The sequence below is a fragment of the Onychostruthus taczanowskii genome, unplaced genomic scaffold (assembly GCF_017590055.1).
Source record: "Onychostruthus taczanowskii isolate IOZ18803 unplaced genomic scaffold, ASM1759005v1 scaffold56, whole genome shotgun sequence".
NCBI lineage: Eukaryota > Metazoa > Chordata > Aves > Passeriformes > Passeridae > Onychostruthus > Onychostruthus taczanowskii.
In genome coordinates, this window is record NW_024503235.1 from 3,559,268 (window position 1) to 3,585,636 (window position 26,369).

General features: G+C 49.2%; 1 protein-coding gene across 6 annotated transcripts; it reads right to left on the reverse strand.

Moving 5' to 3' along the window:
* Window positions 1–697: 697 nt before the first annotated feature.
* Window positions 698–26,369, reverse strand: FHL3 (four and a half LIM domains 3). Of its 6 annotated transcripts, none has more exons than XM_041417562.1 (6): window positions 26,262–26,369; window positions 5,131–5,312; window positions 4,879–5,053; window positions 4,094–4,263; window positions 3,746–3,932; window positions 698–2,625 (listed from the first exon to the last, which is right to left on the reverse strand). In XM_041417562.1, exons 2-6 carry the CDS (start codon window positions 5,284–5,286, stop codon window positions 2,474–2,476), a joined length of 840 nt encoding a protein of 279 aa, XP_041273496.1. In that variant the 5' UTR covers window positions 5,287–5,312; window positions 26,262–26,369; the 3' UTR covers window positions 698–2,473. The 6 variants fall into 6 exon arrangements, with proteins under 6 accessions (XP_041273496.1, XP_041273495.1, XP_041273492.1 ...); XM_041417561.1 differs by having other exon boundaries at window positions 5,131–5,315; XM_041417558.1 differs by lacking the exon at window positions 26,262–26,369 and adding an exon at window positions 14,523–14,671 and having other exon boundaries at window positions 5,131–5,315.

Below are 26,369 nucleotides of genomic sequence, written 5' to 3' on the forward strand. Positions count from 1 at the left end.
TCACGGCAGCTGTTGGCAAATGTAAAGGATCTGTGGAAAATAGTTTCATATGTTAGGGAATAAATGGCTCCCTGACTGATAAACATGAGTAAAGAGCATGCAGCGCTTTCAGGGAAGGCTGCCAAGAGGGACCACGGATATCCTGGCTGGAGGCTGCAGCAACATCTACCCGAGGAGTGCCCTTGGAATGTCGTGTTGTGGGCAGGCAGTGCACACTGCAGGGCAGGCAGGCTGCTCTGCACAGGGCTGGGTCAGCAGGCAGGGCACACTGCAGGGCAGGGTCAGCAGGCAGGGCACACTGCAGGGCAGACAGGCTGCTCTGCACAGCAGGGCTGGGTCGGTACCGCAGCGATCCCCACAGCCCTGCAGCCAGCCTGCAACACAGAGCAGCACCTCATGTCCTGCTGGGGCCTGTCCTGCAGAACTACCTGCCTGTACAGACAGCAAGCACGGACAGATGGACACCCCCAGCCCCAGGAGGCCACTGCAGCCACCCAGCAGGAGGAGAGAGATGCTGTTGCTCTGCCACAGCCCCAGGCCTGATGGTGGGCTGTGCTTTGGGAAGGCAGGCGCGAGCACTGCAGAGGTTGCCCATCCCCAGAATGGGAGCAGGGGTGAGGCAAGGCTGAGCAGAGCCCAGCACCCACTCAGTGCTCTGCCCCGTGCCTGCTGTTCAAGAGACACAGAAGAGAAAGTGTCACGAAAATGGTTTGTTTATTGTATAAAGCTGTAGGAAATACAGAGGACGCTGAGGTTTAGGACAATTCCTTCTAGAGATGGCTCCAACCTCCTCTCATAATAGCAAACACACAAACTCTGATTTGCTGTCATCAAAGCTTCCAAACAAGGATTCAACAAGGATCTGGACACAGAGTAATAACACTTCAACATGCATAACATTTTCTGTTCCTAAGTGAAGCCCGGGTGGGGGGCTAGCCCCTTTATCCTGTAGTTGTGTACAAAATGATGGATATTCATGAGTACAAAAGGGAAAACACCCACAAAAGAACAGGTTTTCAGAAAAGCATGTGGCTGACTAAGCAGGAAAGCAGGGTCGGCGAAAAGTGTCCCAGTGAGACAGAAGCAGAAAGATGTAGAGACAAGGCAGGAATGAGCATCCCACTGGGAGGGGCTGTAGCCCAGGGCCAGCTCAGCCATTGGGCAAGGATTGCTCAAGGCCTCATGTGAGTCTGGGATGGCTCCAGACACCCTATTTTGCAGTTAGGGCCAACTGGGACCTGGGCAATGCAAAGTTATTGTCCCCACCCCACCCATGGTCTTTGCTTTGCATCTTGTTTGGGACACAGGGAAGGATGAGTGTGGCTGGAAGGAGCCACCACTCCCTGCCTACCACAGGGGACACAGGCAGCCCTGGAGGAGCAGGTTGTGGACATCCTGCTGCCCCCTCAGCTGCTCTCTGTGCTGCAGCCCTGTGCTCCTACAGACCCTCCCAGCAGCTACTAATCACAGGCACAGTCTGTGGGCAATTCTCCCTTCCCTGAATTAATTATCTCTGGTGCTCCCAGTGCTGCTGGCAGCTGGGCTCTGATAGCAGTGCCCGTCTCATGGATCCTCATGAGAGGGATGGAGGAGGAATAAAGCTCTGAGTGCTCCCAGCCTTCAGCATGCCCTTCTCTAGGACTCAGCCAGATGCACCTGAGCATCAGCAGGCCAGCACTCCCAGCTCCAGCTCAGCCACCCCAGCCATGGGAGGTCACAGCACAGGTGGATGGGAAAGGGGTAGGTGTGGGTGGGCTGAATGCCCCGTACCTACAAGTGACTTGAACTCTTCATTCACAGCTAAGAGAGCACTGCCATGGAGATGCTGAGCAAAGGGTCTGGCCTGCAAAGAGTGAGGTGCTACAGAATTCCAGAGGTGGATCCCATCTGAGGATGTATGCTCTTCTCCTGGCCACACTCCAGCCTGGTGTCCCCAAACCTCTAGAACAGAAGACAGTGCCCTTCATGCCTGGGCCAGCTGTGCAGGTGGGAAGGCTGTGCAAAGCCAGCTGTGACACAGGCCAGCATGGCCCCGAGACACTGCCTTGTGCCACCCAGAGCGAGGGAAGCACACGGAGAAAGAAGAGAGGTCAGAAGAGAGGTCAGTGCCAAGGGGTGAACACATGCTTGCCAGCATGCAGATCCTGCAGCCCAGTGCCGAAGCCACTCCTGCCCTTTGCTCAGCTGGAGGCCTGGGCTCGTGCCTGGTTAGACTGGAAGCGAAAAGAAAGAGTAAATAATGGGGGGGTCTTGAAGCTCCTTTTTCAGCTTTATTTAGCTTTGACTGCACAGAGCCATAGCACAGCGTACTCTAGCCTTCAGGGAGGGGGCACAGGAACCCCCTGAACACACGGCGGCTCAGGTCAGCCCCCATCTCCTGTGCCTCGTGCTGTGCCCCTGCAGTGCTGCCGGGGAACCTGGCACAGAGGCCCTGAAGAACAGAGGAGGCCCTGCCCCGCCGTGCCCTCGGGGCTCATAGGTCGCTGCTGCAGTCGCGGCACAGGATCTCGTCGTTGTCGGGGATGAAGCCCTTCCCCACCAGCGAAGTGCTGCAGCGGGCACAGTTGAAGCAGTTGTGGTGCCAGTGACGGTCCTCAAAGGAGACGTATTTGCCACCACCAAAACCTGTGGGAGGGACAGAGGGCAATGGCAGTTTCTGGGGAAACTGGGATGAGCTTCCTGCTCCTCTCCAGGTCATGGCACTGGTGGTGGCACACAAAACACACCCCAGGATCAAATAATGCGAACCTCCACTCTGGTGGGGGAAAAGCACTAAAATTGCTTCAGAGCAGACTTTGCAGGGTTCATATATTTGGACCAGAATCACGATTTTCTCCCCTAGGAGGAGCTGGGAGAGGAGCTACACCATCACAGTGGATGAAGTCAGACAGAACTTTTCAAACATAAGAAGTTTTGGTTTGCCTCCAAAACCATGCACATGCCATGTGGTTGTGCGTCCACTGTGATGTCTGAAAGCCTGGCACCCTATGGGAGATCTGTGTGCCCAGCTGCCCTTCAGAGACCCACACTCAGCCCTGCATGGTCTGTACCAGTGCTGAAAGCTCTGCCTGAGGGGCTGCTAGCAGCTCAAACCCTGAGACTTCTCCAGAGGTTTAATCAAATCCTGGGAAGAGCCATCCTGCCACCAGCTCAGGCCCAGGCTCCTGCAGAGGCTCCACAGGAGTTTCCTTTCTCTGCTGGCAGTTGTTGGACTGGTGAGCTGTGACCCTCTTCTCCCCAGGGTGGCAACAAACTGATAAGGACCAGAGGGGAAGTGGGTGCCTGGGAGCTGTCCTCAGCCAGAATCATCCTCTGAGTCACCAGCTGATTCACAGCTTCTCCTGCCTTCCCAGCAGCAAGAGCCTAGGAGTTGCAAGGGGGAAGGTCAAATGGGGGAGGGCAGGAAGGAAGACAGACTCTTTTAGGGGGTTCTGGAGAAGAGGATCCCTTACTTCCCCTGCCTTAGGCAGGTACAGCAGATCCAGACTCCCCTACACCAGCTGGTGCTGTAGGCTTTCCCTGTCTGTGAACAACCTTTTCACAGGACATGACAATCGGTATCCAAAAAGGCAAGCTAGAGACATGAGATCATGCTCTGAGGAATCACTTTGGAGCCTTTACCTGGGGATAGAGGGAATTCCTCCCACAGGACACAGCTGACCACTGTGAGAGACTCAGACAAAGGGACAGAAGGAGCCCCAGGACCACTGCGTCACGGGGCTCCTCAGAGAGCTGCTCTGCTCACCTGTGATGGGCTTTGTGCAGGCGCTGCACTTCTTGGCATAGAGGTTCCCAAAGCACTTGATGCAGTACGGGTTGTCATCCTGGGAGGTGAACTGCTGCCCAGCCAAGGGGGTCTTGCAGCCCGTGCAGACAAAGCACTCCTTGTGCCAGGGCTCATCCCGGTAGGTCACTCCTCCCTTGGTGAGGGTCTGCAGGAAGAGAGCACGTGCTGGTGACACAGAGGCAAAGGGAAACAGCCCAGCCAGCGTGATGGCACCTGAACCCTCCTCTGACAGGGCTCAGGTGGGAGCAGGGAGTTCCCTGTCCCTGCATCAGAGCTGGGGGCTCTGGGCTCTCAGGCCACACGTACCTTTTTGCATCGAGTGCAGCGAGGAGCGAACTTGCTCTCATAACAGGGGACACAGTAATAATCCTTCTTGTCTGGGATGAAGGACCGTGACCCAATGGGCTGCTGGCAGCTGCTGCATATGAAGCAATGCTCATGCCAGGTCTGTCCATTGTACTCCAGCTTACGGGAGCCTGCAAAGAGAGCCCTGCAGTGACAGAAGGGAGCAGACACACGCACACAGGGATGTGGGGGGCTGGGCAGGATGGGCTGTGCTCCTGCACACCTGGCTCTATGCTTCCCCTCCCCATGGCAGTTCACGACCATGGAGTTGGACAGGGGGCTTTAAGCCCACAGCAGAGCCACAAGGGGAGGGCTGCAGGAACATGTCCCCAGCACTGGCACAAAGGCCATGGAAGAGATGCCTGACGTAACCTACATCTGAAGATGGTGCCAAAATAGCCAAGTAAAGACACACACACCTTTGCCTCAGGCCTTCTCCAGAGACACTCACAGATCTTCAGTCATTCTGTCTCTTCTTGTCAGCACACAGCAGCAAATGCCCAGGAAACCCTTTGTTATCTCCTCCCTCATTCACTTCCCCATGAAAAAGGGGAACAGATAGATGGGGCTGCTGTGGTGATCACAGCTTGTCCAGCAGTGCTGTCTTGCCAGACAAACAAAGGACAGGAGGGCAGGAAAACAGAGACCCAACTCTCTTCCACGCTGCTCTCATGCTGGACCTGCAGCCCCAACTGACACCAAGGGACCAGGAACAAACTGCAACACTCAAGTCCAGCTGCTCCTACCTGGCATGACAGTCTTCTCACAGGCGATGCATTTGGAGGAGAACTCGCTGCAGTAGCAGTCATTGCACAGCAGCTCCTTGCCCTGGCAGGTGAACGGCTCGTCAGCCAGGGAGCGGTCGCAGCGGAAGCAACGGAAGCAGTGCTCATGGTAATGGCGGTCCTCGTAGTACAGCTCCTGGGAGTACAGCCAGCATGAGGAGGGGACCAAAGGCCTTGGGAACTGGCCTGCTTGTCTGCAGGGCCTCTACTCACCCTGCAGTCGTGGCCGATCAGCTCCTTGCACTCGTCGCAGGTGTTGGCGAAGTGCGCGTCGTAGCAGGGGATGCAGTACGGGCCGTTGTCCATCTGGATGTACTTGCGCCCATACAGGGACTCCTTGCAGTTGTCACAGTCGAAGCACTCTGTCATGGTGCCGGTCTGAGGCCCTCCTTCACCTGCTGAGATTAGGGCAGGGGTGGGTCAGTATCAGCTGAGGCTGTCCAAGATGTCCCTGGGCAACCCTGCCACCTCCAGAGGCCAAGGACCAGAGTCCCTGCACTGAGCCACCAGCTGCTGTCAGCACAGGGGACAGACCAACGCTGTGCTCCTGCTCTGGGGCTGCCTGCACTTCCCTAAGAGCCTGCAGACACCAGGGCCTGCAATGAACCTTGCTTCAGGCTCATTCTTCAGTTCACAGCTGGAGACCTTTGGCACCACTCAGAAAACCTGGACATGTCAGCACGCAGCTAAGCTCCTCACTCTTTGCTACCATCCTGGGAAACAAAGTGTAAAATAAAAAGGGAGAAATTTCCTGCATGAAAAGTTTTGGTTTGGCACCAAAACCATGCACATGCCACGTGGTTGTGTGTCCACTGTGATGTCTGAGCCAGGCACCCTAAGGGAGATCTGTGCCCAGCTGCCCTTTAGGGACCCACGCTCAGCCCTGCGTGGTTGGTAGCAGGGTTCCTCACAGTGCTGAAAGCTCTGCCTGAGGGGCTGCTGGCAGCTCAAACCCTGGAACCTCTCCAGAGGTTAAAGCAGCTGCTCCATAGGGAAGCAGGAATTGGGCATTCTGCTCTGTGCCTTGGCTGTGGAGCGTCGTCCCAGCAAACTGTTCTGTATGTGCTGCTCCAACTACAAACACTCTCCAGGGAGAAGCTATAGGGGCAGATGGGTGTTCCACAAGCACCTGTTGGGGCTTGGCATGAAGGAGACCTGACATCTCTCCTTGCTGCTTATCTCCCTCGCAGACAACAGGTTTGTGCAACTACTTTGCTTTCTTTGGAGCACTAACTCCAGAACAAGACTCTCTTCCTCCTGTTTAGTTCAGCCTGGTTATTCCTAAACATGGAGTTTTCCACTTGCAAAATCACACCCTTCTTTAACCCGGGTTGCTGTCAAGTGTAGACAAGCCCACTGAGTTACAAGGGAGCCGTCAGCTGCCGAGCACCTCCACTGCTGAGTTCTTCACAAACCCACCCACTCCACAAAGAGCAATTACAGCCCAATCTGCAGTTAAGCATTTAATGGTCAGGGAGCTCCCTACCAGCCCCTGCACCCCATCCCCACAGCCAGCTGTAGGTTGGGAGGCAGCCTCCAGGGCAGGAGCTGATCCAGACAGCTCTGACTCACAGCCCAGAGCTCCCCAGGGCTATTCTTGGCCAAGCCACACAGCTCCCAGCTGTTGTCAAGCCTGGTATGTGCCGATAGGACTGATGGAGAATAAATCCAGTGCTCCCACATGGCTACGTGACCAAGTGAGGGGGAACAAAGTTCCTTTTCAGACACGCTAACCAGCTGCCACCCAGGCCATGCCCGCTCCGTGCCCTCCAGCGTGGCAGCCCAGCGTGTGTGGCTGTGGCTGCAGGAGCAGTGCCACAGCCTGTCCCTGCCAGCAACACGGGGCCAGTGCTCCACCAAGCCTCCCCCAAAGCTCCAGCCAGCAGCCCTGTGCCTGCAGAACAAGGCAATGCCCAGTCTGTTACTGGGCATGTGGGGGTCAGGCTGCTGAGCTGCACCTTGTGCTGGCCCCCCAGTGTTCCCTCCCCTCTGGGGCACCCCCGAGGTGCTCCTGTCATGGGGCAGCAGCTCCCCTGACCCCCACACAGCTCCTGGCTGCTTCTCACCCGCTGCTGCCCTCTCTGCCACCCCACCTGCCTTTGCTCCCTGAAGCTACCTGGGACCTTTCTCTCTGGCAAAGAATTAAATGAAATTTCCAACTCTCCTCCTCCCCTGTCCCAGCCCTGGTGAAGGGAACTTTCCAAGGTGTGTCTGTACTAAGAGGACCTGTAATGAGCACTCCTGCTCATTAGAGGCTAAGGCATTGCCAGAGCAGGGAACTTCCATGTTTCTCAATGGGCTGCACTTTAGCTCTGTGGTCCAGTAATACAGGCTCAGAGGACATCAGAAAACACAAAGGAAGAAAAAACCAACCTGAATGAAGAAGGCTGGGATTTTACCAGTGATGAGCAATAAGCCTCCTGAGCACCACTACCCTGACCCTGATGCTGTCAGAAGAGGAAGTGAAAAACAAACCCCTCCAGGAACGATTAACCAAGGAGGACTCTAAAGCAGGGGGCCACTTCGAGCCGTTTTTCCCCAAATCTGTGTTCCTGCTGCACGCTGGGAGCTGAGTGCTGCTCCCCAGGCTGGGGGTGCAGCACAGCCAGGCCTGGGAGCCTCACGTGGCCAAGGCTGCACACAGGAACAGACTTTGTGCTGCCTTTTCAACAGAACAAGAACAGGCCCAGGAAGTTTGCTCAGGGTTATTTGTGTTAGATAAGCTGTTTGCTCCCTTTGTTCTGCTCTCAGATGCAGAGCTGGGCAGGGGTGTTGAAGCCTGGGCAGCGCCAAAGCAAACGCAGCATCTTCGTCCCTGAGATGTGGTCCTGTGAGACGGGGAAGAGGAAGGTCGGACAAAAGAAATGGAGTAAAAGAAATAGTAGAAAAGCCCACAATTCTTACTCTGATTGTAATGATAAACCTGGGAATTGCCTTCCTTATGAAGGACAGAGAGTTTTAAAATGCATTAAAACCCCCTTTAATCTAGGCTCAGACATAGAATATTGCCTTCCTTATGAAGGACAGAGAGTTTTAAAATGCATTAAAATCCCTTTAATCTAGGCTCAGACATAGAACACAGGCAATCACTCTTGTGCCAGCGAGCATGTGCTCATCCTTTGCACCACCCTGTAAACATCAGCTGTGTGTGGAGTGTGCTGGGCTGATGTCAGGAACGCCTTCAAATGCTAACCAAGTTGTTGCCCTATAATGATGGGATTGCAGTTGCAAATAGAGTGTTTGTGCATTGCCAGATGGCTCCGGTCTGGGGGGACAAGGCTTGCTGAAGCAGGTCCCTTGTACAGGGTGATGGTGGAGCTGGATGTGGGATATTGCTCAGCTGTCTCACTAGCTGTTTGAGGGCAAAAATAAACACAGATATACGTCTGCCAGCTGCCTCCTCTTTCCCTGTAGTTCCCTGAAAGAAGTAGCTGTGCTCATGGAGCAAAGGAAGCTCAGCTCCTCTCCTGTGCCCGTGAACAAACAGCTTTAGGAACAAGAGCTTCACTCACAAACAACATTCAAAGTGCTCCACGATGCAAATCTGATCAGTCTGGAGCAGAGCTCAGAATAGCTTCATGTATGGAAAAGGTCAGCAATTTGTCAAGGAAGCACAGCAAAGTCCACTTTCTAATTAGAGAGTAACATGCACCCAACACCACCCTGGTGTCATTGTCCGAAGCCATGGCTTAGCAACAGCCCCAGGAGATCATTGCATTAATTTTAGCACCAATAAACCAGGGATTTGTTATGCAAAGGAGGCAATACAGACAGAGCCTGATCCACACAATCACTGACGAGTTTAACTGGCCTTTTGAGATGGTTCCTCCTACAGTGAACTCCTTAGGTGTGGAGTCTTGTGTGTGTGGTGAACCTGTACCCCATGTAACTTCACACCAGTTTGTTTGTTGTCAGCTCACAACCAGCTGCTCCACAGTCACGCTAGAGTAATCCATGGGGCTATTCCTAGGGAAACACTTCAACTTTCCAGGACATAGGAAAAGACTGCTTTTGACTGTCTGTCAGGTCCCTGCCTATTCTCACCTCCCCACGGCTGTCTGAGCATAAATACAAGCAACTGCAGTTCACACCTAAACAGACACAGAAGAGAAAGCACCACCTCACTGGGGCAGGCAAGTATTCCCCATGTAAGGATGAAACCGTCCAGGGACATGGCTTTGAAAGACAGTCCCCAAAGCACTCCAAGGTCAGCAGAGGAGAAGAACACTTTTTGTTCCTGCTAGCTTTCCAGAACCATTATGGGTCCTGGAATCTGCATGAAATTGTTTCTGCTTGCTGCCGACCCTAAAAGGCAAACCAGCTGCTAGCCCTGAGGAGCAGCTCCAGCCCCTCCGTTATGCTGGGAGTGCTTTCATTCCACGTTTGCTGACACCACTCCTGGGGATCTGCACAGGGTCACTGTGCACCCTGGCCCCAGGCCAGCCCAGGTTCCTGGGGGTAGGGCCAGCTCCCTGGGGTGCTGTGGGGGTTCCTCCACACTCACTGTGCCCTGTCACTCTGCTCCCAACCCAGCACTGCTGCAGACCTGGAGCGTCCCCAGGGCTGTCAGAGGAGAGCTTGAGGCAGCTGGGGAGAGGTGCCAGTGCTCCCTCAGTGACCCAGCCTGCATGGGGCACCCTTGGGAGCAGAATTGCACCAGACCTTCACCCTCCTGCTGGCAGCACCAGTGAGTCACTTCCTGCCCTCAGCTCTCGCCTCCAAGCTGCCTTCCAGCCTCAGCCTTCCCCAGGACAGCTCTGAAATCCAACCAGGAAGGAGGGCTCCAGCATGGCAAGGAGTAGATTCTTTGCAGGGACCATCAGGACAGCCACAGGCCTCACACGGCAGCTTCCCCATCACCAGCACAACCAGAGGATGCTGCAGCTCATTTCTCCAAGGGAAAGTTTGGTTCCTACGGTCAGCCTCAGAGGCAGGAGATAAGCAGATCAGCTGGGCGTATGGCCACAGCCTCCCTGCACCACTGGGGTGTTGTGCTCATGCATGTGCACACACCGAGCTCTGCTGAGCAAGCTGCACCTCAGCCTTTCCCCCAAGCACGGGCAGGTCACCCTCCTGCCCAGAGCCGCCATGGAGTGCTCCAGGCTGTGCAACAGATTGAGTAAAACTGCTGGCAGCACTGCAAAGAACCACCTTGCATTTCAAATAAAATAACTTGCTGTCAGCAAGGTAAGCAGCTTCCTGAAAATGCCCACAACTTTGTGAGGAAGAAGCAGCGGAATCCGTTAAAACTGAAGTAGCAGAATCTGAGAAGCCACAAGACCTAAACTGTTGCATGACTTCAATTCAGTCTTAGAATGACAAAATAAGGATTTCCCATTGTTCAGGAGATATCTTTGAGTTGCCCCATTCAAAGAACAAAGCCATATCACAGACTGCTCCTGGCAGCTCTGCATATAGAGAAAGGACAGTGCCAAAACCACACCTATGCCATAAATGTCTGATTGTACTCTTAAACAGAATGCAATCAGTAAGAAAATCACACCTGCCTCCAGCCCCCAGCCTGCCCGGGGGTGCCTGCAGGAAACTGTGACAGAGACATCACACCTGGTCCAAGGTGAGCAAGGGCAAGCTGCCACCACTGCTGTGCTGGGCTCCTGAGGTACCAGCAGCACAGGCAGAGGCACAAGAGACAATTCAGCCCTTGCTCTGGATTTACTTTCTTTAAGGAAAGCTAATTCTACCAGGGTCTGAGAAAGAAGCTGAAGAGTCCCTACTATGCAACCATAAAAATAAAAACTCTGTCAAGGAAAAAAAGAGGGAATGATTTCAGAGTTAAAAATTTATTACTAATCATCTGTAGGGGTTAACTAACCATTTTAGGTTCTGAACAAAATCTTGGTCTTTCAGAGGTGCAGCTAACAGCAGTAAAACTATTTGGGAACACGCAGAGCAGGCAGCCTATGTCATTCTGCTGACATTAAATTGGAATGTTTGCTCAAGAGATCAACTGTTAATCTTATTCAAAATGAGCAGAAAGTAAGCAAATTCTGAGCACTCAACAGGAAGTCAGGAATTGAAGTCATTTGGGCACTTTGGACTCATAACATTCAAACAGACCATTAACAGATGGAACAAGTCTGAGAGCAGAGGAGCGAGATAGGAATACTCCAGAAACTTCTGGCCAGCTCAACACAGACCCTTCTGTCAGGCAGTGAAGAAACCTAAGGCTTAAAACCATGCCAGGAGAGATTCTGGCTTGTCTCTGAGGAGGCTGCAGAGAAAAGAGAGGCTCCTCGTGACAGGTACCTTTCCTGCCACGTGCCAGTGACAAGCAGGGGACACTGGCAGCAGGCACAGCTACCACTGAGGCAGGGGTTGGCTGAGGGCAGCAGATGCACACATGGTCACAGTGGCCATAAGAGGAAGAAAGATGCTGAAGCCAAGTTTCAGGGAATGTGACTGATCACAGGAGCTTTGGTGTGATCGGAGGAGCAGGAGCTGCAGTCCAGGGAAAGAGCTGCTCCTGTCAGATGTCAAAAAGGAGCAAGGGACAGGTGTGCAATTACTCCCAATAAGCATGTTGTGAACATGCTACAATCTAGCATTGAAAGGTTAATTTTGGACTGAATTGGTTTATGCCCATGTAACCCACAGCCATATATATCAATGCCTCACTGCTTATCCAGTTTAACAATCTGAGGATTCCTGGCAATCGTGTTTTCAAGATCTCTTTGCCCCACAAAATAAAGGTCATATGCAGTACAACAGAATTTAAACATGAAAGCGTGACAGGAAATGACTAACTGCACACTGAGGCCAATGTACCTTCATCTTGGATCAGCTCAGCACACAAGAATCTTGCAACTCAAACAGACATCACAGCCTATATGCAGAAAAAATAATCTGACTGCTCTAGTTGCTAGTTCTTGGGGCCTGTGCATCTCAATGTAGATATTACTGCAAAATAATGTAATTCCGCTCTGTTTCCCTGAAGTTCTCTCACAACTGAATCCTTACACTGTAGTTTGCACTTTTCCTTCCCTTAGAGACAGCTGCTTTTTAAACTGAGGATGAAGCCATTCTTATTTCTGAGTTGATACATAATTTACGTTAGTACTTGCAAAGCTTTTTGCAGTCCTTAATAAAAGATCCTTATGAGATTATCCCTCTGTTTTGTCCAAAAAGGCAATCAAGGGACTGCCTCAAGCAGCCCCTGGACACAGCCCTAGTGATGGTGTTTTTTGCTCACGTGCTGAAAACCAAGCTGTACAATTTGAGCCCAGTCCCCTTTTCCCTGCCTCCCCAGCAAGCCTGAAAGCTCTTTTGCTGATTAAGGCTCTGCTCAGCTTCATGTTTCTTTTCAATAAACAAAGCAACTTTGACTTCCAGTAGCACGAAAAGACACATATCCCAGACATGCTTTATTTAATGCACGCCTATTACTTAAAGGGCAAAGTGAATTTTTTCACCAAATTTGGTCAAAATACTCGCTCTTCCGATTTGATTCTTTGCCTCCCAAACACAAGCATTTACAGTTGGTTTCTTCAATATAAGTAGATCTATTGATGGAGAGGGGTAATGTGCATCTGAGCCCTGGCAGTTTTGTGCTTTTTGGGGCTCTCGAAAATCAGCAGAGGGAAGAGAAAGCCAGGAAGGTGACAGGTGACAGGTCTGTGCCACAGACCCCCGAGGCCTCCCCACCTGTGCTGGCTCTCGGCCCAAGGAACACGGACAGTCTCCCTATAAAGTGCTTTTTACAGCTGCCGGTGTCCCTCGCAAGCAAAGGCAATGCCAGCCCTGCAGCACGAAGCATGCGAGCAGCTTCTAAATCTGGGGGAGGACTGAGTCCTGGCAAAAGACAAATTGTCTCATGTTACCACCCCGGGAACGGCTTGGCTTGACGGTTGTCCGAAACAAAACCGAGGATCGTTTGTTGCCCGGGAGATGCTGTGTGTGCCAGCTGCAGCCCTCCCGAAACAGGGCAGCGCTCTCAAGGGCAGCACAGCCGAGGAAAGGGGACAGACGGGATGGCTGAGAGGGGAAGAGAACACCTTCCAGCCAGCCCAAAAGTGAAACAAATTCCCTTCTGTGACTCAAGACTTCTCTGCCAGGTGATCTGGCCAGCACGTGTCATTTGCTTTCACGATACAGAGCTGGTTATCTTCAAACCATTCTCACTGACACCTTTAAAATGACTCTTAAGTACTGCAAAATTTAAATAGTAGAAGCCATCAGTTGCAATTGTTACGTATTTTGCATAACATCTCTACAAAGTAACTCCTTGCAAGTGCTAAAGGGAAATGTGCAAGATGCAACAAGCGCTACTGTCTCTGTGCAGAAATAGTCTTTGGTGGCACCATGGAAGGTAAAACTGCGCCACATCCAAAAGACTATGTGGAAACAGTTATTTTAAGAGATATAAATGCCCACAAAATGCATGAATGCCTTTATATCACGCAGCTACACGTGGAGTTTCCAACCCCATGCCCCTGCCCACTGGACATGTCTATCTCAGAACTGGAGCTGCTGCTGGCAGGCAGCTCAGTAAACATGTGGACTGACTGTGCCTAAAAACTCAGAAAGAGAGGAAAAGCTGCTCCTTTACAGAAAAAAAAAAACCAACAGGAACAGAAAAGTAACAAGATTAAGAGCCCCTGATCCAGATCTGTGGCTCCTTTATACAGAACCTCATTCTCTAATTCCCATCTGAGATTTACAAGGAAACCTACATGAAGCATATCTCTCAGAGATGAAAAAGGATCAGAAAGACTGGAGTTTTCACTAAGAGAGGCTCCTCTCGTGGCACCTTTCAGCTGAAGACCAAGAAGAGCCCCTGAAGCAGCAGATGTGAAGCAATGCCTGTTTCTTTGCTGCACACTCATTGATGCTGACGTGCACTCTGACTATTGGGAAAAAGTTCCCAAAGCTGTTGACATGCTCAAGCAGCCTGAGGATCAGGGACTTCACTGCAATGCCAACAACCCTCCCTCTGTTCTGGAACCGATCAGAACAAAAGTGCTCCATTTACAAGCTATTTGCCCCAAACTGGCAAACCGCGGCAATAAAAGCTCAGCCCAGTTGTGTTACCTTGCATTGCTGAAAGCGGTGGAGCAGCAGGAACCCAGCTGTGCCAGGGTGCTCCTCTACCCTCACCTCACAGTCAGCTACAGCAGGTGCCACCAGCCTGACACTCTCACTGAGTAAATCATCACTTCACCAGCAAACACTCAAGTGCTTGTCCAGCAACAAAAGTACTCACATCATAAACCAAGGGTGACATCAGCACAGGGATTGTATTTCCTACAGGGGTTTAAATGTCATTACTTGTGACTAGAAATTGGACACTTGCAATAAGTTACTTTAAATTTTCACAAGAGACATGATTCCAGTTTTGTGTAGATGTATTTCGCTTCCAAAGCCTTTCTATTGCTAAACGTCATGACAGAAACGTGCACTCTGACTATTGGGAAAAAGTTCCCAAAGCTGTTGACATGCTCAAGCAGCCTGAGGATCAGGGACTTCACTGCAATGCCAACAACCCTCCCTCTGTTCTGGAACCGATCAGAACAAAAGTGCTCCATTTACAAGCTATTTGCCCCAAACTGGCAAACCGCGGCAATAAAAGCTCAGCCCAGTTGTGTTACCTTGCATTGCTGAAAGCGGTGGAGCAGCAGGAACCCAGCTGTGCCAGGGTGCTCCTCTACCCTCACCTCACAGTCAGCTACAGCAGGTGCCACCAGCCTGACACTCTCACTGAGTAAATCATCACTTCACCAGCAAACACTCAAGTGCTTGTCCAGCAACAAAAGTACTCACATCATAAACCAAGGGTGACATCAGCACAGGGATTGTATTTCCTACAGGGGTTTAAATGTCATTACTTGTGACTAGAAATTGGACACTTGCAATAAGTTACTTTAAATTTTCACAAGAGACATGATTCCAGTTTTGTGTAGATGTATTTCGCTTCCAAAGCCTTTCTATTGCTAAATGTCATGACAGAAAAAAAGAAAAGAGAAGAAGCAAAACTCCTAACATAAAGTGAAAAACTCATGAACATCATTATCAGCCTGACTTACCAAATCAGATGCTAACAAGGTGAACAGCAGAACCTGGATTGTCACTTGGAAGGGTCAGTGTGGCTCAAACAGCCTGATCTACTCATTATTCAAGGTCTCTGCATTGCCCTCTTCCATTTTTATTCAAAGTTATGCTCTACATCTTCTTCTAAAATTAAAACTCCAAGCTATCAAGGACCTGAAAGCATTATTTCATCATCCTGTAGTTACTGCTGTTTCACACAGCATGAAGCACAACACAATCTGTGCACCTTCACCAACCTGACGTGCAGTTATGATTTCCCACACTCAGCTCTGGGCTTTCCAAAAGCAACACATCCAACACTTCTGCACATGCACATTGGGCCAGATTTAATCTTTCTGTGAGTTATATGGTGTTTGCATAGGGTTGTGAAATAGCAGAAATAAAACTTTTCTTGGCTGAGATAGATGCAAAACACGCTGTGCACTTTTTGTTTTTAATGACTCTTGGTGATTCCACTACTAGTCTATGTATTCCAGAATGTTCTGAGTTAGGCACTCAGCAATTTTCTTGATGTCAAATGTTCAATGAGCTAGAAGGAGCCACTGAAATGCCTTTAGATTTAAATGCTAGCTCTTCTTTTTGAAAATGTCCATGTGCCAAGGAAAGAGGCAGATGAGAATAAACAATCCAAATTTAAGGACACAAACTAAAGATTTACCTGGGAAGCAGTTTAGCTCCCTGATTCTCTACTGCCAGCAACACAAACATATGTGATGATCCAGTGCAAGATCATTAATGCAAAAAGTCCTCAGTTTCCAGAGCTGACATCCCACATCTCTCATTGGATTGTGGCTTCCTCAATTCCCTAACAGCTGTCAGCAGCAAAAACATTATTTACCCTTGTAATACCCACAGGTCAGGGAGTAATGCTATCTCCCTCCTGGGATTTGCACCTCAGAGAGTTCTGGCACTAGGCACGGCCTGTAGAACTAAAAATGGAACCAAGATCCAAGTTCCATCTCTCTTCTCCGGAGATGCAGCACATATCCCTGTCATTGGAAACTGTGACACCCACCAATGTGGGGTACACACCTGGATCTACAGATTGCACAACCCTGACTCTGTGAGGAGCAGAGAAAAGGGAGGAGGAGAAGGATGAGAGGGACATGTCTTTAAGGTGCCTTCCAACCCTGTAACAGACAGACAGAGTGCTGTGCTGTCACAGAGCACAGCTAATCCAGAGTCCAGATCTCCCCACCAACACCGTGCCTCTGCTAGCTGCTCTTGCTATTTCAACTTGGGGTTTAGCAGTGAGCAGGCTGAGCTGGCAGGCAGAACTGGGATAGGGCAGCACCAGGAAGTTATGCACCAGTTCAAAATGGGTTCGTTTTTAAGAAAGGAAAAAGCCACATTTTCCTTAAATGAGGGTAGTGGAATTCCAAGGTGAGGTCAAAAGTCAGGAGTTTAGGCTGGTACTGGGCTCATGATGCTGACAAATGCAGTTTCTTGCACTCAGGGACAGCTTAGGACCCATTATTTTTTTGTTGTCTTCCCATCTTGAGCAATATCTAGAAACAGTGACATCAGGTGTGGACCTCAGAGAAGAACTTTTGTCTTCAACTGTGCTGAAGGTTAGGCCTTTCAGATACATATTTTATATGATTCCCTTCATTTTGTTTCATTAGAAGAACTACAAAAAGACATTTTTCACAAGAAGCCTGAGTGTACATGCAGGTTGTGTATGATCTGCAGCCACACAGCCCTGAACCACAACAGAAATTACCTCTGACACACTCACATGAAGGAAATCTTGTGGGCTTGGGTCATTCAAGAAGTAAAGTTGCTTTACAGCTACAGGAACAACACATGGCCAGAATGTGTTCTAAATGGGTAAGATACAGGCTAAAAAATAACTGCTAATTGTTTTTACAATTTGTATTTTATATCAAAAAACTTCCTTAAGACCTTAAGAGGCAGAGCTGAGCCTAGAAAGGATTTTTGTGGTTAAACCTGAAAGCAGGGATCTAGAACAGAACTAGTCCATTACATCCCAAACCTCGATCCTTGATTCTGCCTCAAGCAGCTAGGATTATTTTTCCAGTTAAGCAAATTCCTGTTTCTAAAACCCACTCTGATATTTAAATAAATTTGGAAAAGATGCTGAGTAGTCACTCTGTTTCACAGATAACAAGATCAGATCTGCATTGTTTGATGGATTTCTAAGAGAACACTTGAAATTTGGGCAAACAAATTTAAAATATCAAGGTCATATTTACATTCCAGGGTAATAATTAAATACTTAATATCTTGTGGTTCCACTATTTTAGGTTTTTCTACACACCAAAATATTTAGTCATGTGAAAACCATCTGTAGCAGCTGGAAGACATTCATTTGGCCTGCCAAGATTAATTAGTTTAAAAATACATAAATAAAGTGTTCATTTTATTTCCAAAAAGCTGTTGCTCTTGGTCCTCTTAGGGTGCTGGTGATTAATGCCTATGAAAGGTTCTCAAAAAGAGGTATCAGATGCCAGTTTCACAAATATCAGTTGAGTAAAACAAGGCCTGTGTTTAGGTTAATGCTCTTCTGGACTAAGCCAAGTCATTATTCACAGCAATATGAAAACTAGCTTGCAAACACTCCAATCCCTATTTTTAGTCTTTCTTCTCTCAAATCCACAATGTTGAAATCTGCTTTTAAAAACTGATGAAAAGAAATTTCTCTTCAGGACTGAGATTCAGACACCCATGTTTAAGAATTACAAACCTAAGTCTCCAAGCATGTTTTTTCTCTCCAAGAAGTTCCTGCATAATCTTAATAGAGCTTTTCAAAGTCAAGTAAACAAGACACCCAGTTGAAACTGTAAAACGGGTTGAATTTTGCTTAGTATCCATAGGGAACAGTTCTCTAGCCAACAGCTTGCAAAGGGTTATTTCTTGGCTCATAATTTTTGTTTTGCTGGAAGATGTTGAGGTTTTAGTGAAGTTTCTGCAGAGCATGCAGCAGCATTCAACATTTTTTGCTCAGCTAATGAGTTAAGTCATTGCAGCTCTCCAATGGCTTGAAGATTATGGGTGTAGGAAAAGGGAATGCTCAGAGAGGGGAACTTTTGAGCAGTCACCACTAAACTGCGGTTAAAACAGACACCAATGACTCTATTCAGCTCCCAAACCTCAGACAGTTTCCATTTTCTCAATAACAAAGCATTTTTGTGGAATGAGGTAACAGCCTCCATCTGCCAGGTCGACATCTCCACTAAGATTTCTCAAGAGTGTGGCTGACGAGGGCTGGCCAGCACAGCCAGAGGCAGGAGAGTCCCTTCTGCCTGGGCAACACAGGGACAGACTGCCATGGGACAGACGTGCAGAGGAGCCTCTGTGGCACCATCACACAAACTCTCCTGGCAGTTTGTGTCACAAGCAGCCTGGAGCAAGCTCCACACACTGCACAGCTGAAGAGTCAAAAGGTCAGGAAAAGGGTTGAGATTTGTCACTATGGATGGCCAGGGACAGGCAGGAGGGAGTGGAATGGGTGCCACAGGTCCAACAGCCCATCATGGGTGGGTCAGGAGCAGAGAGTGTGTGATTTAGAGACAAAACTGGCACACACTGCCAGATGCACAGTGCAGGCAGACATCCTGCTCCCTGAGGACAGCACTGCCCATGGGACCGGCCACTGAAGCTGCCACACACCCCCCACACCTGAAATACTAAATATCTGAGGCAAAGCAGTCACAGCCTCAGAACACAGCCTGGGAGGGGGTTTGGTTTTGTTCTTTCCTCATTTCTTGAATTTGGCAGCCTATATTTTGACCTCTCAGTTCCAGGGATGCTGAGCACCCAATCATTCTTTTGACTTCAGACAAAGCCAGCTCAGTTCTTCTGAAAAGCAGATCTTCATTTAGATCCAGATGAAGATTCCAGCTCCTGCCAGGACCCCCTCATCTGACTCTTGTCTCCTTGTGAATGGCCAGTCACTGAGCTCCCCTGCAATTTTGAGACTCTCTCAGCTCCAGGTTAAACCCCCCCATCTGGTTCTCCCATTTAAAGCAAGGCAATTTTCCAGTTGGTTTTCTGATGGCCTTTGCATTCCTGTAACACTTCCTCTTGAAGTTTAGAAAATATTAACACTAACCTCCTCACTTTCTAGTGTAATTCCAGCTGTGTGCCCACATGGATACCTGGTGAGTGGCACCTTTCCTCCTGGCCAGGACAAAGCATTTCCCAAGCCCATTTTCTTCCTATGAGGAATGCTGCTGTCAAATGTCAAAAAGCCACACTGCTAATACTAGCCTTCTACAAGGTCAGCCAGAGAGGACTTCCATCAAGGATGAGCTTTGCTGGAGAAGGCCTCTCTGGGGATTATCAGAATAGTACAGTCAAGCCCAGATGGCCACAATGTGCTGAGCACATTTCCCGCAAACACAGCAGCAAGGCAGAGGCCTCTACAAATCAAAGTCCACCCTGATTTCTGCCATCTGCTGAACACTGAGGGCCAGGCTGAGGCCTTTGGGAAAGGTCAGGATAGTCTTACAGGCTCTCAAGATATTGCTTTTGTTCTCACTATTTGCCTCTCAATTCCTTCGTTAGAAGATACTAATCTCTCTGTAAGGCAGTTACTTGGAGCCAAGACTTTAGATATTATTGCAAAACATATGCTTAAAAGAGACTGGAAATTATGCTGGCAGTGTTACAGAGGGGAGCAAAGCACAGCTTTGGGTCAAAACAAACAAAAAAAAATGTAAGCTAGTAAGCAATTCCCATGCAGTAGTTTAGGAGAGCCAGCAAAAGCTTCTTCTAGAAAGAAAACAATGCTGTGAGAACGAAGCTAACGAGAGCTGGCTCTTGGAAAAATAAAACAGCCAGTAATGAGCCAAAAGCACATATCCAAGAGACTCTTTCTGGGAAACCGACCCAAGCCTTTACGCTGGAAGGCCCTGAGGGACTAGGGACCTTGAGGCTAAAAGTTGGCAAATTGCTTCATCAGTTAAGGTTGGTCTCAATGTTTCCTACTGTGTAAAAATAATTTGTTTTAGCCTACAGGTCTCTACAGAGCATTGGGTAAATTCAGGCTGTTTCCTTTGGGAAGGGAAACGGAGTGCCTGGCAGAGCCCTGCCCAGTGGGATATTTTCAGGCGTTTCCCACCATCACAGACAGCCCTCCAGCCCAAGGCTGGCCCAGCACACTCAGGCCGTGGGTGAATGAATTCTGCAGAATTCCCTGGGAGCTGCCGTAGTGCACTGGGCACCACATGCCCGTTACTGGGATGGGAACATCCCCTGAGCTGCTCTGGTCAACGTTACAACAGGATGAACGTGCCTCTGTAAAACCACCCCTGGAGGCTCATGCACCCAAAACGGATGCAGTCAGGCCAATGATCCTGATATATCTCGTTTTCCAGAGCGATAAGGAGGAGACCTTGTTTCCTCTCTTTCAGAGATTAGTTCATGCACCCACCAGGATCTAGGTGCTGGTGCAGAGTGGCAAAGGTAGGGTCTGTCTTTGCAGCCCCTGGTTCATTGCCAGTCCAGCTCCCCAGCCACAGCACCACACCAGGAGCACAAGACAATGAATGTGTGCTCCAGCCGGGCTTCTGCATCAGCAGAGAAAATCCCCGCATTGGCAGGGGATGTCAAGGTGCTGTCTAATGACTTTCTTTCTCTTCCAACTCCTCTGATTCACGTTGCCATCTTCCTTGCAACTGACCTAAATAACATGTTCGGGCAGCACTGGAAGTCTTTCCATCTCATACTGCAATAACAGTGAGATCTTTGCATCTGGGAAGGGAATTTCACAGGGAAGACACACCACGGGTGAATTAACAGCGTCCTTCTCAAGAAAGGAACAGAAGCACCCTGTCTTATCCCATCAGGGAGACTTCCTGGCTGCAGGAGAACAAAGGTTGCCCAGGAGCAAGGAAAACACATACTAAGTCAGTGCCCAAGCCCCAGCAGATCTGAACAATGTGGGCAGATTACTCAGTTACCTCATTTCCAGGTGTGCTGTCAGCATGAGCCACGACTGGCTTGGAATTAAAGAGGTAAAACAGTTCCTAGATCTGGACTTAGTCTGCATAATTTATGGTAATTATTGCTCAGTAGCCATTAATCCTTTAATGCCATACCACACTCTCAGCCCTCAGTTCTCTCTAACTTTTTGGTCATCAGAGACCATTCCACTGCAGAAGGGGCTGAAGGACACAGTGCAGGACCACACCGAATCCAGAGCCAAAGGTCTCAGGAAGGCAAAAGCAAAGAAAGCCACTGTAGGAGGACTCCAGTAGGTCAGCCCTCTCCAGACACACAGTGAGTATGTGTGCTGGTAACACACAGGCACTTAAAGCAGCCTTAATCCCAAACAATTACAGACCTCCCAGCTCCTCACTACAGCACCAGCTGTAACTCAGGTGTCCAACTGCACTGCATGACAGGAATACAGGGGCAATCCCATCCCTGTCACTCCACTGTGATACCCCCCCAATCTCATTCTTCCCTTTACTGGGAAGCTGGGGCACTTCCAAGAGCCATGTAACTATCTCCATTCCTTCCAACCCCTAGCAGACTATGGATCTCAGTGTTATCTTACAGCAGTGGCCCTCACAGGCTGTGTGCTGAGGAACTGAAAAAGTCAATTGAAAATGCATTTATTGCCAACAAGGGAAGTGAGTGTGGGGAGGTATAGAAGAGTATTCTGAAGCTGCATGCCCTGCCACAGCACTTCCAGCTTTCAGGTGAGGCAGTGCTCACCTGGGGCTGGTGCACTGTACCTTGCAAGGCAGGCACTAGAGCTTCAGCAGCCTAACAGATGCGTTTCTTATTCTGAAGATACACATGAATACAGATACAGTTTCGCTTTTGCAATAGAAAGGAAGTTATACTTGATCCATACCAACTCTTTTTCAGGTAATTGAACTTCAAAACTTAAGCAGAAAAGCTGCCAGCAAAACTTGTGCCTCTTTGTGCTACAGTTAGTCGCTAACAACTATTCTGAATGTGTTATCTCTAGTTTTTATTAGCTCATATTTACTTTGGCTGCACATCCAAGCAGTCATTTAAACAGGGTGAGAGAGGAAAATCTTGGACTTGCAACAATGGCCAAGCAGTTTAATCTACCACTGGGGACAAAGACTTGACTCCTATTGGCGTGGAGCGCTGGCAGGGTCAAGTGTAACATGTGCTGGAGGAAGCACTAGGGAAGCAGATCTCTGACTGTTCAAACAACACCAAGCATTTCCTTGAGCTATTCAGAGTTCTCTTTGCCCCTCCTGTGTAGAGAAAACAGCTCCAGCTGTCCAGTCACCTGCGCTGGCTTCTCCACTCACCGGATTCATGACATTGGTGGCCGCCAACAGCTCCAGGTTAGATGCAGCACATTCCTCATTCCTCACAGCTCAGATGTTCAAAGCTAAGTTAGGAAGCAGTCAAGATCATGTCCTTGGCATCAGCACCAAGTTGGTGCTGGAAGATAATTTATATTCCTGAGCAGAGCTGGCACTGGGCAGATTGGCCATAAACATCAACAAACTGCTGTTCCAGCCATGACACCAAAAAGAAGGGTCCAGAATTAATATCTGCCCATGCTACTGATTTAATTTTTTTTTTTTTATTTGGGAAGTTCAAAATACTTCACATAAAAGAACTCTGCAGTTTGTAAATGTGGGAATATCTACAGTAACATATTCAGAGGCAAGTAAAAAACTGAAATGTATTAACAATCAGATGACCACAGGCCAAATCAAGTCAAAGTGAGACTACACTAAGAACTAGAACGTAAATTTCAGGATTTTTATTCCATTGCTCTTTGGATCCTGTGTTAATACATTACTAAATAATTTTTGATTATTAATTTAGCTCTAACGAATGTATCCTTCTGATTCCTCCCAGAGTAATATTATTTTCTTGGTGGGCCCCTGTGAGTAAGGGCAGAATCATTTGTTAAAATTGTCCTCCATTTAGCAAGTATCAGCAGACAAAGTGGTCAGTTCTACTGGGGTGAAATACAGGAAGGTGGAAGCCATGTGGCATTCTTCAATTTCCCCTCTCCTTTCACAATCAGACCCTTGATATTTTCTTCAACAGGAAAACTGACATTCCCCTTCCGTGTAAACTGCTGACAATTGTATTTTACACCTGGTAAAACCAGAGCAAAACGGAAGGAAGAGAAGAAACAAAGACCAAGGACTTTTCTCAGCAACTACATCTCCACAGAACGAAGTATTTTCCTTTTCCCACCTCAGAGCAGACAGAGCCCAGTTAACACACCCCAGCCTTGGTGGGAAATGCCCCCTCCTTGCTGGTGAGTGGCAGCAGGACAATGCCCACGGCAGCAGCTTCCCAGAGAGCAGCCACCAAACCCAAAGGGCCCGTGTAGCTTGGCCCTTCCGCCACAACCTCACTTTAAAAGTGACCCTGAAGCTGCTGGTAGCAGCAATTTGAAGATTAAATACTACTGATAAAGCTTTTCTGCCCCCTAACAACTGGTCTTCTTTCCTAGATACAGCTGGTATTTAGGGTTACAGCTATCCCCTCCTTTTGAAGAAAAACCCACCTGAGTAAAGCGCTTAAATTGATTTTGATGAAGTTCTCTCTGAATTTTTCCAGTTTGGTCATAGAAATTGCACCTATTTCAGCAAAAGCAAAGTCCCCTAAGGAACAAGCCACTTGCACTCTGAGCAGAACTGCAAACATCATTGGCAGCACCTTCCTGCCCGAGCACCTGGGCACTGTGGTGGGCACATCTCAACCAGGGATAATGAACACCAGAGGAGAAATGATTTCTTACTTGAGCAATTAAAACGAATTAAGGAGCTGTTTGTCCTGTGAAGAGGTTTAATTTTTATTCAGAGCAGCCAGACCCCAGTTTTCTGGGTAACTTCTTTAGCACACAAAAGGTGAAGCAGAGCAACAAGGTTTAACTCCTGTCTCTCTCCTGAGGTTGCTGCATCAACTGTGGCTCATCAAGCACAGCCTCACGTAAGGTACAAGCAGCAAAAATCCTACAGACATCAATGAGGATCCTGGTGCACCACCATGAAAATCTTCTGCATCAGTGCTGCAATTACCATAAAAGTCCTTTTTAAGGGAGAGGGCGTCGAAAACACTTTGGGTATTGAGAGTAATCAATTTTTTCCACCTTTCTGCTGGCATTTCAAACACCAGCCAACCGTGTAACAGCAGAAACTCAGCTGCAATTAGGAACACAGCAGAAAGCACCTTACCTCATCAGGCAAGCAATAGAGCAAGCAAGTCCTGGCTGGGAACAGAACACAGTGCTTCCAAAGTTGGTGCACTGGGAATTTTGGTAATCTGCCTGCAGGGAAGTTTTTTCTGGCTCCATCAGTTAAGGGCTCACCTCAGTCTTGAAGCTGCTGTGTCCAAAGCCAGAAAAGAACATGGCTAAACTCATACCCCTCAGAAATCAACTGACAACCAGTGAATACTGCCTACAGTCATGCAAGACTGGTGCACTACAGACCAAAACCCATGAGTCATCAGGGACACCATGATGACACCAGCCAGGAAAGAGACTCCTGCCTCTCCTCCCCAGGACAGGATGGCCTGGGAAAGGTGAGCTATCCTACAGCCAGCTGTGTTCTTACAGCACCTGCTCTAGAAGAAACCACAGTGCAAACCAGGAGCTGAGGCAGATTGTGCTGCAGGAACAGCAGCCACCTCCTGTCCTCCCAAAGGCTGGGGAACCACAGTGAGACCATCAGCACCCTACCCACTGCTCAGCTCTTCAGATGCTGTTCTGCAGGCAGGGGAAAAGCACGGATTTTACCCCAAGAGGCATCTCAAAAAATCCAAGACAGAGAAACAGGGATGCTCCAGAAGCTGAGATCATGGAACAGTTCATAGGGTCTCCCTGCAAGGGAATTCTGGCTGTTTCCAAACACTGCCCTGCCTTCAGTGTGTCCCTATGCACTGGTTTTTGGAGTTCATACTCCAAAACATACGTTTTGCTGTAGAGCATCTGCTATAATTAGTACCCACAACTAACCATATCACCTATATTTTTGTCTCCTGTGCTATGCCACCATTTAAAAAAGTGTGCAAAATTACAGACCGAGCTGGGTAAGAATAAAACTACTGCTGACAATTCTATGCCTCAAAGGAAGCGGTCAGCAAGAAAAAAGCAAGTGAACAATACAGTGTCCATGTTAGGAAAAGGAAAGAGGACGGCACAAAAGTAAGATAGGAGAAATGTCAGACTTCCTCTTTCCTCTCTGCCTATCATGAAGTTAAACCACATATTGACAAAGCAAATCAGGGAAATAAGGCAGCTTTAACAGCTGGGCAGCTAGGAGAGCCACAGATTTCTAATGCTTGGTAGAGGAGTCAGAAAAGTAAAAGGAATGTCCCTTCACTCTTCCCTAGAAGCCAGGATGCTGCATCCACCAGAGCTTTGCCCTTTCCTCTGCTCCTAGGAATAGATTTTCTACTTTGGAAAGATTCCTTTATTGTTTTCAAAACTGGGGAACACTGAACATAGCAAGTTCATATTTAAGTAAAGAGACCCGAGTATCAAATCCCTGTCCCGTGAAGATCCATAACGCTGGCACATGCCATTCGTTTGCATTGCGAGCCTGTGGAGAGAAATTCCTACCACCATGCTTCACCCAGGCTAACTGGAAAAGTTTATCTAACATCCCCACGAGTTCTCATGAAAATGTCAGTGGTTAAGGTAACCACAAGTACAGAACTGGAAACGGATAAAGAAAACAGTAAAAAGTTACCTGTAAGAGAACAAAATCTGAAACATAACTGTGTTGAGGAAAAAGAAAATTGCAAAGATCCTGAGCTATTCTTTAATGTGAGATCCAAACTGTGACTTCCGAGTCTTTGTCTAGCACACACACACAAAGCAAGGCTTAGAGTCTTCTCTCAAAGCTACCCGGGCATTCTCTGGAAAAAAAGCAACCACTCCAGATGTGCTGAACATTTTCCTGTGCTACACTTGAGCATTTGGTTATAGTTTACTCCCGGGTCTGCTGGTCGGGTAAAGTCTCAGTACTCTCTTCATAAAACACTGCTCAAGCTCTCAACTTCGCAGTCTGGCAAAGGGGCACGGCCCAAAGTCTGTGCTTTTCTCCTTGTGCAAAGCGGTGCGCATCGTGCTGCCGGGGCAGAGCTCCCCGGCCAGCGGCGTCCCCGTACCGCCACCGCGACCCCGGCAGGGTCCCGGGGGATGCCCCGAGCCCAGACGGCACCGGGGACACGGTGCCTTCCCTTCAGCCCCACAGGGCACCCCGCCACCGCCCGACCCGCCCAGGGCTGCGGGCCACAGCGGGCAGCGCTTCCCTTCCCGGCCCGGCCCGGCCCGGCCCGGCCTCACCCACCTGCTCGGCGTGGCGGAGCCGCGCTGCCGCTCTCGGTGCCCCGGCGCTGGGCAGACCCGGCTCAGCTCGGCGCTGCTCCTCAGCCGCGAGCGCGGAGCCCGGCCCGGG

Excerpts from the sequence above, each read along its gene's own strand:
- FHL3 (XM_041417558.1), bottom strand. Across the intron at positions 5,054-5,130 it reads TGATCGGCCACGACTGCAGG|GAGCTGTACTACGAGGACCG; the intron begins GTGAGTAGAGGC and ends CTGTACTCCCAG. Across the intron at positions 4,264-4,878 it reads TGAGAAGACTGTCATGCCAG|GCTCCCGTAAGCTGGAGTAC; the intron begins GTAGGAGCAGCT and ends CTCTCTTTGCAG.